The sequence below is a fragment of the Saccostrea echinata genome, unplaced genomic scaffold (genome assembly GCF_033153115.1).
Source record: "Saccostrea echinata isolate AGI-Se365-2 ecotype Australia unplaced genomic scaffold, CSIRO_AGI_Sech_v1 ptg000054l, whole genome shotgun sequence".
NCBI lineage: Eukaryota > Metazoa > Mollusca > Bivalvia > Ostreida > Ostreidae > Saccostrea > Saccostrea echinata.
This window is the reverse complement of record NW_026889803.1, coordinates 43177633-43194025: the sequence shown is the minus strand read 5'-3', so window position 1 is coordinate 43194025 and position 16393 is coordinate 43177633. Positions and strand designations below refer to the sequence as shown.

General features: G+C 32.6%; 1 protein-coding gene across 3 annotated transcripts; it reads left to right on the top strand.

Annotated features, from left to right (window-relative positions):
• Window positions 1-358: 358 nt before the first annotated feature.
• Window positions 359-15065, top strand: LOC133171791 (AP-1 complex subunit gamma-1-like). Of its 3 annotated transcripts, none has more exons than XM_061306595.1 (21): window positions 359-453; window positions 2197-2407; window positions 2558-2682; window positions 2898-3039; window positions 3318-3491; window positions 3815-3910; window positions 5135-5215; window positions 5406-5504; window positions 6052-6107; window positions 6266-6379; window positions 6800-6940; window positions 7083-7137; window positions 7286-7498; window positions 7841-7968; window positions 9193-9297; window positions 9457-9613; window positions 9793-9925; window positions 10076-10168; window positions 10307-10467; window positions 10633-10731; window positions 12527-15065. In XM_061306595.1, exons 2-21 carry the CDS (start codon window positions 2207-2209, stop codon window positions 12626-12628), a joined length of 2475 nt encoding a protein of 824 aa, XP_061162579.1. In that variant the 5' UTR covers window positions 359-453; window positions 2197-2206; the 3' UTR covers window positions 12629-15065. The 3 variants fall into 3 exon arrangements, with proteins under 3 accessions (XP_061162579.1, XP_061162577.1, XP_061162578.1); XM_061306593.1 differs by lacking the exons at window positions 359-453; window positions 3815-3910 and adding exons at window positions 460-764; window positions 3963-4058; XM_061306594.1 differs by lacking the exon at window positions 359-453 and adding an exon at window positions 460-764.
• The last annotated feature ends 1328 nt before the right edge of the window (window positions 15066-16393 follow it).

The window sequence follows — 16393 nt, the reverse complement described above, 5'->3', positions numbered from 1 at the left end:
ACATAATTTTCAGTAACTGTTTAATTTTATTGTAAATGAATATTCATATTTTTTTTTAGCATGTTTTAATTAGTATCATTGCAGTACTTTCTTATAAATGAGGAATTCGAATCGTGAATTGAAGGTAAATCATCACTGAATTATGACCTGGAAAAAATCTAGGATCCCTATATTTTTTATTTCATTTTTTTTTTAAATTAAAACAGAGACGCACAATTTAATTTACCCATTACATAAAAAAAACTTTCTATGACATATTGCCTGCAATGCTATTAAATGTACAGATTAATTTTTGTATCTCATGAAAAATGAGGAAAGAAGATTGATGATTTATAAAATTTTCAGTTGTCTTCCCTTACAGGAAGATGCAATCCTGTGGATGACGTCAAATGCCACGGGGAATCGGACTATTTTCTTCCGGAGTAGATTATTAACATTTTCGAGCTGATCATTGTAGATTTCATTTATTATCATTTAACACAGTGTATATGTCAATTATAGTATAGTAATTTATCATTATAATAGTGGCATTGCTTGGTATGTTAATTTAAAAGCACTTCTTTCCTTCCGCGCTGGCTGTTGTTGGTTCGGAAGCCATATTGTTCGTATACGATGAGCATATCACCTGATGAAAAGAAAAAATTCGGCCTGTAATTGAACAAAGCATAGAAGAAAACATTGGCAGGTGCCCAGTCTCATTCTTGATGCGTAGATTTCCAGACTTCCAGGCATTCCTAAATTTCTGAAGGAACGAAAATGATTCGGTAATATCACCTGTCCTCCTCCCACCTGTATATTATTTTCATTGATCATGTTGATTGCTGAAATGCCGGTTCAAGTAAAACTGCAAAAGTTGTCAATATCTAATCTAATGATAGGTAGTTTGTATTTGTGTGATTAGATCAGTGCTACATTGTAGTGTTGACTATAATATCGGGGCTTCAACTTGGAGGACTCCAGTGTGTGAATGACATTGGGGGAGGGGTCATAGATTGATTGTAATTGATTATCTATGTTATTGATTGGTTTTTAAACTATTCATGTAATGATCTCTTTAAAGTAAAAACAATGTTAATTTGAAAGTGAGTGAGACAGAAACTGCTTTAAAGTATATGCTGATTAAGATTATGGTACATGCATTACAAATGCAAAGTGATTCATGAGGCAAATAAAATCTGACTGATATGTATGCAGAATCTTAACAAAATGTTCGCTTTCAACTGGGTTTCAACATGCTGTAAATTGAAATGACATGCACTACAAGTTCTTCTCGATAAACAATCATCATAAATTTAACCACCCCTTCCATTTACATGATATACAATCCCCAAAGTTGGGAGGTAATTTCCTCACACTTTGTGTGTATTTGTTGAGACCAAAATGAAATGATTATGCAAAATCAACTTTGGTATTTTGGTCACTTTCTCTGTACAGGCTGATTATCTGTACATATTTTCAACCAGGTGATATTCCCATGGTAACTTTTATTCCTAAGAAAATTCTCTTGATATGGAGAGGGTGCATGAAAGACAAGCATGCACAGCTAGGATTTGGCTTGATAAAAAGTGTATTCCTATGTGTATGAAACATTTTGGTGGTGGTGAAATTTCTTGCATATGAAATTAAGCATGTGATCACATAGCTGTAAATACTACCATATGTATGCAGCCACATTTTTTATGCTTTTATAATAAGCATGGCATTTTGGGAATAGTAGAATATGAGTATATATGAAAGGACTTTAATTTATTGACACCAAACATGTGTGATATTTTGAGGGTACATAAGTGCATTCTAAACCTACAAGTGATATTTTAACTTTATTTTGATTTGGTCTGTTTATATCTTTATCTATAACCACATTAAATTGAAGATAACTTCAATATTTGATTTACTTGAATTTTGTCAAGGATATATTGCATCTTTCCATCAATCTGCAATAGGATAAATTGCAACATGAGTTAGTTTGTAAATTGATCAGGGAATTATTCCTTTTGCACTTGTATGTTATGCATAGTGTTGCATGCCAGTTGTTCAATTTGAAATAATTCTATGGTTTTCTAAATATTTAATATCAACACTGATTAAAAAGCTTTTTAGCATAGGGTCATTTTTCAGACTACATTCTGCATTTAATCAATTTGAAAATTTCACTCAATATGATATTAATATTTACAAATCCTGTTATGATTGCAGCTCATTGACAATGACAACTCCTAAGAGACTGAGAGATCTCATCCGAGAAATTCGCTCAGCCAGAACAGCTGCAGATGAGAGGGCAGTGGTGCAGAAGGAGTGTGCGGCCATCCGTGACTCCTTTAGGGATCAAGATAATACTTACAAATGTCGAAATTTAGCCAAGTTACTGTATATTCATATGTTAGGATATCCTGCCCATTTTGGCCAGGTAAAAATATTTACCTCTCCCTATCATTTACCTGTTTACCTTTAATTCATATGTAAATTAGAAAAGATTTTTAAGTCTAATCAACAATTTTTTAGAATGATTTTTTCTGAATTTGTACAGAGTATTCAGATACAATGTTTTTTTTAATAGTTGGAGTGTATGAAACTGATAGCCTCCCCCAAGTTTACAGATAAGAGGATAGGTTACTTGGGTGCCATGTTGTTATTGGATGAAAGACAAGATGTCCATCTGCTGGTCACCAATTCACTGAAAAAGTAGGTCGCTTTTGTTATATAACAAGTAGATTATTGGTGTATAACAATTTTAAGTGGAATAGTATTTATCTCAGTGTCCACACTTAACACAACATTTCCTTATTCATGTGTATAGTAGATATTAAGGAAGTTTTATTTGATTCATGAGAAATAAATTTGAGTCTGTTTTGAATGTATTAACAACATCTAATATGTTATGAAAATGAATGCTACAGTGACTTGAACCATCAGACCCAGTATATTCAGAGTTTAGCACTATGTACACTTGGAACAATTTGTTCAGTGGAAATGAGCAGAGATTTGGCAGGAGAGATTGAAAAAATGATAAAGTCTTCAAATGCCTACATCAAGAAAAAGGTCAGTCATCAATTTGTTCATTCAAATGTTTTATTTTCAATTAATCAATGCAAAATTACATGGAAATCTAGATTTGATATTTTTGCTACATTTTAATTTAGTTATTAAATGAATGCTGTGAATATTTTTACTTCTTTTCTGGGAATATATTACATTTTTTTTTGACAGCAGATTGTCAAAATACAAATATCGGGTATAATTGGAAGTTTACTTAAAATATAATGTATTTTTTTCATTTTGTGAGAATCTTCTCACCCAGTGACTTTATATTTTTGCAGGCTATCCTTTGTGCCCTTTGCATCATCCGTAAAGTGCCAGACCTGATGGAGATGTATATTCCGGCTACACGTTCCCTTCTGAACGAGAAGAATCACGGAGTCCTGCTGACGGCTGTATGTTTGATCACAGAGATGTGTGAGAAAAGCCCCGACACTCTACATCACTTTAGAAAGGTGAGTGAACTAAATCCAAAGCAAAGTACAAGAAAATGTCGAAATTGAAATGCTCACTTTTTCTCTGTACATATTTAAATATATTATTTCATACAACTGTAATTTTCTAGACTACGTGTTAAGGAATGACTTTGATATATTTTATGTGAAGTCCACTTTTGTTGACATTGCATAGAAATATGAATACAGATTTTTAGTTCCTTTGATAAAAACTTTGGTAAGTAATTCAAATCATGAAAGTTTTTTTAAATAATTTTTCATTTCTGAGGAAGGAAGCAGTTTGAGTATTATAGCAGGAATGCTGATGACTTATTTTACTGCAGGTGGTTCCTATGCTTGTACGAATCCTCAGGAATCTCATTATGGCCGGTTATTCTCCTGAACATGATGTGTTTGGTGTCAGTAATCCCTTTTTGCAGGTATAGCTCTCTATTTCTTCCTTACTGCATGAGCTGTCTAAATTATTTTCAGGTGGTTCCAAATTTGGTCCGAGTTCTCAAAAACTTGATCATGGCCGGTTATTCCCCAGAACATGATGTGTCAGGGGTTAGCGACCCATTTCTACAGGTATAAAACAAGCGTGTTGTAGTTAATGCTTTCCGGGTTTCTGGCACAATGATGACACCTAACCTCTGCTATTGGATTTCTCTGTGTGAATATTTTTCACTGAAATCATTTCTTCTCCTCTCTACTCCTGCCGTAGACCATTGATATTATAGTTAGTTAGTGTTTAGGTAGGGAAAACACAGTTGATGATTGTATACGGGGTACATTGACAAATTATGGGTCACACTGAAATGCATATATATATGTCCATATTTTTGGCACTTAAAGTTTTGAATTTGGTATGCAGAAATACATGAATCAGAAATTGTATTCCAGTTTATGTCCTATTATTTCTGAAATCATGATAAAAAAAATTTATATACTTTTAACTTTGCTTGCTTTTGTGGTTTTTAATAATAATTTGGAGGATATTTTTCTAGAAAATTATTTTAAAACTTAAAATGTATGTAGAGATAGGTCTAGACAGTTTTTACCAGGATGCTTTCCAATTATTGCTTCAGTATATAGATGAATAAGATAATTACTAATGATAATTGCAGAATATGATTAGATAATATAGCTTTACTCAACCTTTAAATCTGACTTCAGCAGTGCCTTTTCAATGATATCTTAACTACATAAAGGACCATAGCATGGCAACACTTTTGCATGTTAAGATGACATTTTAAAAATACTAACAAGTGAAAATTATCATCTTATTAATTGTTGTTTCTTTATTTTGGACTGCATGAGCAACAGAGTACACAATTGTAGCTAGGTATTTTTGTTTGGATCTTCTTTTTAATATAATATTGTGCATGTCACTCACTGTAAACAGAGTTTGTTGTACATGTTGCAGGAAAGTTTTTATGTGACATATTAATTGATGCTATTCTATGTTGAATGATAAGAATTGAGTTTAAATTTGCTGTGTACAAAAGTATCTTCAACTAATTTTTTTTAAAGAATTGAGCATGCTAAATTGAAAAAACATGAATGTAATTTAGATGTATAGGTAAAAAAGCCAGCTTTTCAGACTGGTTGTATTAAGAAATATAGTATGTTATTTTAATTGTTTATACCTCCTTATTGATCAGGTAAAAATCCTTCGATTGCTGCGAATTCTAGGAAAGAATGACACTGATGCTAGCGAGACAATGAATGATATTTTAGCACAGGTAGGTTCAACTTCTCTGCTCTCTAAAGGGGAAAAGATTACTTTTGTTTGCCTCGAACTAGATAAATATGTATTGTTAATGTACCGATTATCTTTGAAAGAAAATTCATGAAGTACATGTACCTGTGTACCTTTTGTTTATTTGTTTGTGAATAAATTTACAGTTGTAAATATTTTTTATTTTCTTTCAGGTTGCCACCAACACAGATACGAGTAAAAATGTTGGCCATGCCATTCTGTATGAAATTGTCCTAACTATCATGGGGATCAAGTCAGAAGCTGGGCTGAGAGTATGATGAAAATGTTTATTATTTATATATGCTGGCAATGAAAAATCGAAGTTTAATATTCTTTCCTATAAATACATGTGTATATGTTACAAGTAAACATCATGATTGTGTCTTAGACTTTCAAAAAAAATATGGATAGGTTGTATTCATGTGTATTTTAAAGCTTTTAAATGCAAGGTAGAAAATTACATTGTTAGCCGTCGAATAAATATCTGAGCAAATATTTCAATAATTTTTTTTTTCTTTTCAATTTACTACATGTACATGTATTTATATTTAAATACTTGTGTTTATGATTGTTTCTTATTTATATGTAATTATTATCGGACAAAGACAAACTCTGTATTCATACTTCTGAGACTGTAATCGTATGGACTGCAATAAGTTAATTTGTATATTTGTATATATATAATTATATGTATCTGTACTTAATATCTAGAAGGCCCTGGGGAAGAATAGTGCATGCACTAACCAGGTTACCTTCTTTAAATAAAGTATTATTATTATTATTATTATTATTATTCATTTCCATTTACTTTTTATACAGGTTTTAGCTGTCAATATTCTTGGAAGATTTCTTCTTAATAATGATAAAAATATAAGGTAGGTGGCATTCTATGTATATAATTGTTTCAAAATTCAACAATTAGTTAATCCTGTAAATGACTAGATATATTAAGTGTTAAAATTGCATTTTGATTTGTAAACCTTGATTATAAATCAAACTTTATAAAAATTAACCACCACTCCTTCTTGCAAAGATATGTGGCATTAAACACACTCCTGAGGGTTGTACATGCGGACTACAATGCAGTCCAGAGACACAGAACAACCATCATGGACTGTCTGAAGGACCCAGATGTTTCTATAAGAAGGTCAGTTTTCTCGGAAAGTAAGCATACAAAGCTATTTTAACACATAAAATCTCCCACATGGTAGTCTTTACTAATTTATTTGCCACCCCTTTATGGGAAAAGAGAAAGAATTGTCGCGAGACTTTCAATATCGTATAAGTAGAATTTTTAGCGAGGATTTAATTTTGGCATTATTAGCGAGGGTGCTGAGATCGCCAAAATTGAATATCGCTAAAAATTAATCACGTTTTATTTTTAATAGCAATCTGATTAAAATCAGGTCCTTTGATCCACTCACATCGATCGCTACACAAGGATGTGAAGAAACCCCATTCATACATATATATATATATATATATAACCTTATAGCCATGTGATAAAGTAAAGTGTATTCATTAGAAATGGCCTTCAGATGTTGTATTATTATCCTGTATATTGTAGACGTGCCATGGAACTCTCATTTGCCCTAGTCAATGCAGGAAACATAAGAGCAATGATGAAGGAACTGTTACAGTTCTTAGAAACTTGTGACCCGGAGTTCAAAACAGACACTTGTTCCAACATTGTCCAGGCTGCAGAAAAGTAAGTTGTGGCACTGTTAGGTAAGGAAATTTGTATTGATAAACTTTTCCAAGAAACAATTCATAAACTTTCTTTCAGCGAAATAAGATAGAAAAGATTCACTTGCGTAGGCTCCTAATATTTGACCTTTGTTGCCTTGTAGATACTCACCAAACAAGAGATGGCATATTGATACTGTCATGAAATTGCTACGCTTGGTAATTTTTCATTTTTTGTAGTGAAATATCTAGTTTCAACTTGAATAACAACGAACATTAAAAATCTGTAAATAAATGTCAGAAAGTATTGTAAATGCAATTGATAAAAAGGTGATATGCTGACATTTTATTTTTTCCTGTTTTGCAGGCAGGGTCCTATGTTAGGGATGATGTAGTTTCCATACTAATCCAGCTGATAGCTGAGACTTCAGAGCTTCACAATTACACAGTACAACAACTGTTCCTTATGATCAAAGACGACATTACCCAGCCACCCTTGGTTCAGGTGGCCCTGTGGTGTATAGGAGAGTACGGGGAGAAACTTATCTCAGGTGTTTGTGAAGAGGACGAAGCCATTCAGGTATGTCTTAGAATCTACATTGTATATTTAGTACATTTAAAGCTCAATGGTACAAAGTCTGTCAGAAATTATGCTATCCACCAGACTTTCATGTTTGAATTAAGTACATTTCAAAGTAATTATTTGTCCTATCTCACAGAAGACTTCTATCAAGATGTCGATGTAATCCTCGATTTGTTGATGTATATTTCTTTGTAAATGTACCTTGTAAAGTTAAGATCAGCTTGAGGAAAAATGTAGGATAAACTGATTAAATCAATTAAACAATCCAAAATTGTGACAACAATAGCCAGAAAAAATTACATGATAAACAATAATAGTCAGTTGAATTGATATATGCAGGTGTCTGAGGATGAAGTGATTAATGTAATGGAGAAGGTCCTAACACATAACTACTCCACAGAAGTTAGCAGGGAATATGCACTGACATCTTTAATGAAGCTCAGTTCCCGCTTTAGAACTTCAGCTGGGTAAGATAAGTTCACCAGTATCTAATATTACTCAGCTTAAGGAGACTCATTATACCCAAAGTTTATTACATTTTTCATCACAGCACCACTTATTATGTAGATTTTAAATATTTAAATGAAAACTATGATACCATAGGTATTCTTTTTGTTAAATGTTTTATTTCAAGTTTGTTATTAATAGAAATACAGAAATTTCAGTGTCAAGTGATGGATATCTCCTTCAGACATGTAAAGAACATAACAAAACTTCATAATATTCAATATTATTTTCATTATAAAAATTATTTTTCTCCAAAAAACAATCAGTGTGATTTTCTTCTTAATCACTGTATGAATAATTTGGAAAATCAGTTATAAATAGACAAGAAATGTATACCATAATACCATAATAAAATGTAACAAATGAAGAATGTTTTAAAAAATTGGTATAAAAAGTCCACTTGCAAGAGTTATCTTTCCTAATTCACCCAGACTCTTGAACATCTAAAATTCAGAATAAAGTTAACATTTCTAAAATACATAGAACTTCGGTATCTCATACACTGATATCTCAAATACCATGGAAATGTCGAAGTGATTTGGAAGTCCCAGCCCCTTATTCTTTAAGTATTTTACCCTGAATATCTCGAATTATCAGATATCTCGAAGTTTTTTCTCGGTCCCATTGAGTTCGAGATGAAGAGGTTTGACTGTATAGTTTCTAAGAAATAAAGAAAAGTATTTAAATCAGCAAGAGTGCTGTATTACCTGAGTCCATTATAATTTATTTCAACATTGTAGATTTCAGCTCAAATTCCTCCATATGTACATTGTCAATAGAAGAATTTGCTGTGTTCCCTATGACATTGAACATTACTTGTGTAGTGAAGATATGACTGTCTTTTCTTTGGTCTTGGCTTGAATACAATCTTTCTTCGTTTATGATTTAAAGTGAATCTGTTACTATGTTTTCAGTGTTTATATGATAATAGATTGCATGTTTAGTTTATTTTTAAAGCATTTTAAAAAGATTTAGATCATTAATATACTGAACCTGTACAATTCATCCCCAAAGGAAAAAATGACAAAACAATGGAGGTTTATTTTTTTGTATAGTACGTCTTCAGAAAGTGGTATTATGAGATACCTTAATTTTATAAACTGATTTTCTGATTAAGATATTCAAAGTAGTGATAATTTTTTTTAGAAGATTGATTTAATGTTATATTATTTTCTTCATTAAAGGAGAATCAAGGCTGTGATAGACGCATACGGTGGTTCCACACATGTGGAACTGCAACAGAGATCTGTAGAGTACTCCAATATTTTTTCCAAATATGATAATCTTAGGTAAGTTTGATTTGTATTGCTGCATACTTTTAAAAAAATTTAAAACGGTAATAACTGTAAGCAAGATATTAAACAAAAATAAACATTCTGACTGAGTATGGATACGGGAGTTTATTTTTTAATTTATTTTAATTTTTTTGGTTAATTTTCAATTTCCAGATCAGCTCTATTAGAACCTATGCCATTGATAGAAGGTAGCAGAAGCAAAAATGTTTTAGCCAATAGTGAAAGTTCTTCTGATTTACTTAATGAAGAAAGTATTCCTAATGGGATGGTGAACGGTGCAGAGAAAGCCAAAAATACACTTAATACAGAAGTAAGTGCTCCTGTGTACTCAAGTGGAAGTAGGCAACTGTGTCTTGTTTTTCAGCATTTGAAATAATTCAAAACATTTAGTGTAGCTTGTGTGCATATTTAAAGGCTTTGAATTCTATAGTATTATTATATATGAATCTCAAACTGAGATTACTTTAAATAGAAATTGTTTATTTTTAGAGCCAGAATATATTAGACTTACTAGATGTAGGCACTCCAGCTGTAACTTCTACAAACCCAGCCCCAACACCTGCTGGTGGTGCAAATGATCTGTTGGATCTTTTAGGCGGTGTAGCTTCATTATCAAATCCAGGTACACAACAATTTTGAGAAATCAAAATATAAAATGCTTAACATTTGACCTCAACAGTTGTACAGAATGAGGATATTAATGTTGTTATTCACAAACACAGATGAAATGCATGTATGAATGTGTATGTCAATGTTTTGATGATGTTTTTAGCTCCACCTATGAAGCAGACAAGCACTCCAAATGTAATGGATGATTTGATGGGAGGAGATGGTGAACCTTTCAACCAAATCAATGGCAATGATGGTACATGTACTAGTAATATTTGATACTTATAAAAGTATAAAATGTAAATTAAACTTGTATGATTTTTTTCACTTTTGAAGTATTGTATATCATATGGTAGTTTCAGATTCTTAAAATATATGAAAATCTTTGTGGTAGGTCCACATGGTCTTACAGCCTATGACAAGAATGGTCTTAAGGTGGAGTTGACCTGTGAGCGAGACAATGGCCAGCCAAACGTAACAATTATCAATGTCAAATCCTCCAATTCTACAGCTTCAACAATGTCTGACTATGTATTCCAAGCTGCAGTTCCCAAGGTTTGTGTGACAGTATCAAAGTGTGAAAACTGCTTATTGTGTTTCAAATTCCCTTACATATATAAGGTTTGAGTTTGGGAAAGTGCTATAAATGAAATGTTAACGTTGACATAATAGATGAAAATCATAAGATTTTAAATGACAACTTGTCAATTTTTCTCTTAGTCATTCCAGCTCCAACTGCAGTCACCGTCAGGGTCTACTCTGCCACCAATGAATGATGGGATAGTTACTCAAGTTATCAAAGTCAACAACCCACAGAAAGTAGGTTCTTGTATCTTAAAAAAAATTCAGCATGATTAATGATAAAAAATGCTGTTCTGTAATTTAAATGGCAAACTTACCAGCCAGTGCATAAATTGCCAAAACCCTGGCCTGTAATGCTTTGAAATTCTAAAAATGTTACTGTATACAGGGCTATTTTCGCTCTTTCACACTTGCAAACAATTTTGTCCTGTTTTAAATTCGCCCATCACAGTTCTGTTTAAGAAATTTTATATTGTTTCTTTGAACTCATCCCGTCTTAAATTCGCCCACTTGTGTTTAGGGTAAAAGTAAAAATAAAGGTGAAAATTTCCTTGTATACAGTAAAACCTTGTTCTCTCCCAGGGACCAACCTAGACCCAAAATTTAGGGAGACTTCACTTCTCCCTCAGAGAAATGTAGGGAGAAGTGTTGAATTCTAGGAAGACTTCTTGGTGCGCGTGGTGCACATTGATCATTATTAAACTTTTTAAAAATAAAAACATTTTATTGTTTATTACTTAAATATATTTCAATCATTTTTTCTGTATTGTTTAAACATCCTAGTAAAAATAATTAAAAAAGAGAAAAAAAGATTCTTTTTAAAAATATATATATATATTTCCAATTACAAGGTATATAAATATCTAGCAAAAGATATAAAACAATGACAATGTAAAAGTTTCTAATTGATAAACTTGTTTATCAAACTTCTTTTTCATTTCTTGCATAGTATGCACAATTAACTTTTAAATGATTGACACGTTTTTCTCCTCTCAGGGTTAGATTTTCAGGCTCTTGGCATGTCATAATTTTGTTATTTTCCCTTCAAAATTCGTTTTCAATATTAAATTCTTTTTCTAAAAAAAAGTTTTGATGATCTACTGCATGCTGATTGAACTACTTATGTTTATCAGACATGTGTAATTTCTTAGACAGTTAATAACTCCACAATTAAACAGTAAAAATATGTCTGTATTCACAGCATGTATTAATTATTTGACAATAAAAAGATCTAAAATCATCTCCAACATCTTTGGCATGACATCGATAGCTGCCCAGCTATTTTGTGTCTTGTGTATAACTTGTAACAATGGACTTTTTCATACATGGAAGCGTAAAATTGAGAGGAGTTCCGACAGAGTATTCGATGCAATGGTCATTAGTACATGTAGTGCAAAACAGGTGCAAGTGCCCTGCTGTTTCACTTATTTCAGCAGTAATAAAACCAGATTTATGAAATAGTGACGATACTACCACGTTTCTTAATAGATTTTTTATGATTTTCAATAAAAGGGTTGCAAATGTTAAGGCAACTTAAACTTCTCTTTCGTGACAAATTATGGCGAAGTTTGGAGCTCAAAAGCGGCTATTTCGCCTCAGTAGTTGGAAAATAGCTCTGTAGATGGAAAATAGCTCTTGTAGTCGGAAAACAGCTCTTCAGAGCTAATGTTTTTTATTTGATTTACTCGACTTTAAATAAATATTATCTTATCTTATCAGTCGCCACCTAGGTTGATCCTTGCTCACCAACTCGACAGGACCAAGATTAAACTTGGAGATATCCAAGGAATTGAAATAACTAGGTTAAAAAGCAAAGAAAAAAAGGGGGGGGGGCCAAATCACTTTGACATATCCCTGGTATTCAAGATATCAGTGTTCGAGATTATGGATTTTAACTACTTGGTATTTCCTGAAATGTAATGTTTTGGTTTGCCTGATGTGTAATGCTTTATAATCTTTCAAATGTTATACTTTGTATCTCCTGAAATGTTTTGTAATTCCTTAATTCTTATGTTTTGTAATTTTATTGCAGCAACCTATAAGGTTAAGGATCAAAGTGAGCTATAAACAGAATGGAAACAGTGTCACAGACGTTGGTGAAGTCAATTCATTTCCATCAACATTATGGCAGTGATGTTGATAGACTACAGAAATAATATCTACAGTAGAAAAAGGATTTTCTATTGGGAACAAGAACTCATTTTTACATCTACACACACAGCATTCCACTAGTGTATGGTGGTGAAAATAGACCAAAAAAAACTTACCCAAAGGGTATTATGTTGCAGAGATGATCTATTCATAATAATGGCTACATTTTGATTAGAATTGTAGTCAAAACTGAGTGCAATACTATGAAGTGCTCTCCAAGATGAAAACTGTGATTTAGTTGGAGGCATCTTCGGAGGGCAAAGTTGGATTCCAAACTGTGTGTGGAGGAAGAATATCCTGTTCCGAGGCCAAGAGCTCTTTCTGTAAAGCTGATCTGTACTTTGGAAGAGTGAGGAGATCCTGATTATACAGTGCTGTGAGATAGATGAAATATATTGTCAAAAACATTGCTATTTATTTACCATGTTATCATTCCAATGAAATCTTGTGATTGTTAATCTATTATTATTTTTGCTATGAGTGTAACGTGACAAGTCATGGATGACGTGAATACATGTGCAAGTTGTGTTTTATTCAACACAAGACTGTTTTGGATTGAATGTGCTTAAAACTATTTTTGTGATATCATAGTGGAAATCTAGTGGAAGCACCCCAGGTTGCATAATTTTCTATTATAGTAAAGAATTTACATGTAATTTGCTATGATTTCTTGTATGAGGCAGAGGTCAGTGTGGATTTAGTCATTTTAGTGCTTGATGTAAAGAAATATTTGACAGAGTAGAGTGGTATGAGATTGAACAAAGTGCTCAAAAGCTAAGTGAACTTCTAAGTGTAGTGTTTTAAACAGAAATTGGTTCAATATGAAGTAAACATCTCCTCCATCCCATTGGCTCAGCTTTCAACAGTGTAAAGTAATAACAATGTTAGTTTTTTTTCCAAAGTGTGAATGCTTAAATACCATTACTAAACAAAATTAAGAACTCTGGCTTTATAATAATTACATGCAAACATGGACATTAAAAATGACAAATTTTAATATACTACATGTCTAAAATATTGTGAACCACCCATCATACATATTTGTTGCATTTTTGCTGACAATTGTAAAGGTTTGCGACTTTATTCTGAAGCACAAAAATTTCTTAACATTAAAATGGAATTTAGGGGTATTATTTTCCTAGCAAAACACCTCTATGTAACGGTACACATTGGTAACCAGATTATAAAGGAAATATACCTAATATATCAGGTGTTTGTAATTATGAAAAACAAATTTGAGGTGTACCAGGTATATAATTATGAATGTAACAAATTTGATGATTAATTTTAATTAATATGTGAGAAGTCTATGTTTTGGAAAGATGGCATGAGGCATTCCTTATTTAGAAAAAAGCATGTGTTCTTCCATTTTCATAATTTTGTATTCATCTTTTGATGTGAATTTTAAATGGATCTTCAGAATAATAGGATAGGTAATGATAAATGTTCAATAGATCGAAAAGGGAGGACTAGATGTACAAGAAAACAATGGCATATGTAATAGGAAACAGAGAGCATAAAACAATTCATTATAAGGCAAAAACGACCTGTATATTTTTTGCATTCGAAAGTACCAGTGGTTTACAAAATGCTAATTTCCAGGGGTGATTCATGATTTACTTTTTTTGTCACATTAAAAATGAGGCAAGATAGTTTTTATTGGTTGCTCATTTCCAAGCACCTGCTTCATCAATGGAGTTTTAGGTAGCCAGACAGTCGAATATTGATATTGAATGGTTTGACTACCTTTTCTTAGAGTGCAATTTTGTTCTGTATTTATACACGTCATGAACAAACTTGTTCTGTTCATTGCCAGAGAATTCTGTTGTATGCACAGGAATGTATATGTGAAAGGAAGTGTGTTAATTACCTGGTATTAACAGTGAAATATAATTAGGATCAATCTTCTGCTTTAAGATTTGCATTTGAATCTGACAGTATTTTAAAAGATGAATGTAAATTTCTAGGATCTCTTGATTGGATTTAAACATGCTATTATTACTACATATATACTACTCCTTGATATCAAATTCATGTATCTTTCCGTCCTATCTGAATTTGTTTAATGCATATCTTTAACAGTGTAAGCTCAAAAAAAGTACATATACTTGGGTTTTAGAGGTTGCACAAGCTTTTTCATTAGTAGAGTCTATGAAGCCTGACTTTAATTCATAAAGTTATTATTTGAATTTAATTGGGCAGAGGCCTTGCAAAAGTAACAAATTTTTCAAACTATATTGTGAATGAATGCAATGTACTGGATATTTCTCTTGTGTTTTGTATGATTGGGGATGGATTTAGAACAAGTTTTTCATGACCTCAAACCCTACAGGCTTTTAGAATCCATCTCAGTAACTTGATCAAGTGGTATTACTTTGTATCTGATAGTACTCTCCAAAGTAATAAAGCATATAAATTCACTTATCATTTGTTTCTGTAAACAGTATTTGAAATGAGGTGCTTCCATAGTTTGTTGAACTCATTCCTTTATCAGCCAAGAGGAAGAATTTGTATGTGTTCTCCCAAGTTGAGAATCATCTCGCCATCTACCGGACTTTTCAAAACAAAGGGCAGGGACATTGCTTTCATCAAAGCTTCGTAATAGATGAATGAATGAAAAAACGGTATGCATGGAGAAGAGACTGTATCATGTTTGCCCATTATTTTGATTTTTTTAGCTCACCTGAGCCGAAGGCTCAAGTGAGCTTTTCTGATCGAAATTTGTCCGTTGTCTGTCATCGTTGTCGTTGTCGTAAACTTTTCACATTTTCATCTTCTTCTCAAGAACCACTGGGCCATTTTCAATCAAACTTGGCACAAAGTATCCTTGGGTGAAGGGGATTCAAATTTGTTCTAATGAAGGGCCACGCCCTTCTCCAAGGGGAGATAATTACAAAATAGCGAAAAATTAATGGCATCATTGAAAAATCTTCTTCTCAAGAACCAATGGGCTAGGAAAGATGAAACTCATATGGAATCATTGTCAGGTGGTGTAAATTCAAATTTGTTCAAATCATGACCCCCGGGGGTAGGGTGGGGTCACAATGGACGGTCAAAGTTTAACTTAGGAATATATAGGAAAAATCTTCAAAAATCTTCTTCTCAAGAACAGCAAAGCTATGATTGGTCATATTTATATGAAAGCATCTGCAGGTGGTTTATATTCAAGTTTTTTCAAATCATGACCCCTGGGGGTAGGGTGGGGCCACAATGGACGATCGAAGTTTTACATAGGAGTATATAGGACAAATCTTCAAAAAATCTTCTTCTCAAGAACAGCAAAGCCATGGTTGGTCATATTTATATGGAAGCATCCTCAGATAGTGTAGATTCAAATTCTTTCAAATCATGACCCCCTGGGGTAGGGTGGGGCCACAATGGACGGTCAAATTTTTACATAGGAATATATAGAAAAAATCTTTAAAAATTTTCTTCTTAAGAACAGCAAAGCTATGATTGGTTATATTTATGTGAAAATATCCTCAGGTGGTGTGGATTCAAATTTGTTCAAATCATGAACCCCAGGGTTAGGGTGGGGCCACAACGGACGATCAAAGTTTTACATAGGAATATATAGGACAAATCTTCAAAAAATCTTCTTCTCAAGAACAGCAAAGCCATGGTTGGTCATATTTATATGGAAGCATCCTCAGATAGTGTAGGTTCAAGTTTGTTCAAATCAATAACCCCAGGGGTAGGTGGGGCTACAATGAAAGTTGAAACTTGTAGGGGAAAAAGTCACAGTCAA

Coding starts and splice junctions, on each gene's coding strand:
- LOC133171791 (XM_061306593.1), top strand. Junction 2,408..2,557: donor ATCCTGCCCATTTTGGCCAG/GTAAAAATATTT, acceptor TTTTTTTAATAG/TTGGAGTGTATGAAACTGAT. Junction 4,059..5,134: donor TTAGCGACCCATTTCTACAG/GTATAAAACAAG, acceptor CTTATTGATCAG/GTAAAAATCCTTCGATTGCT.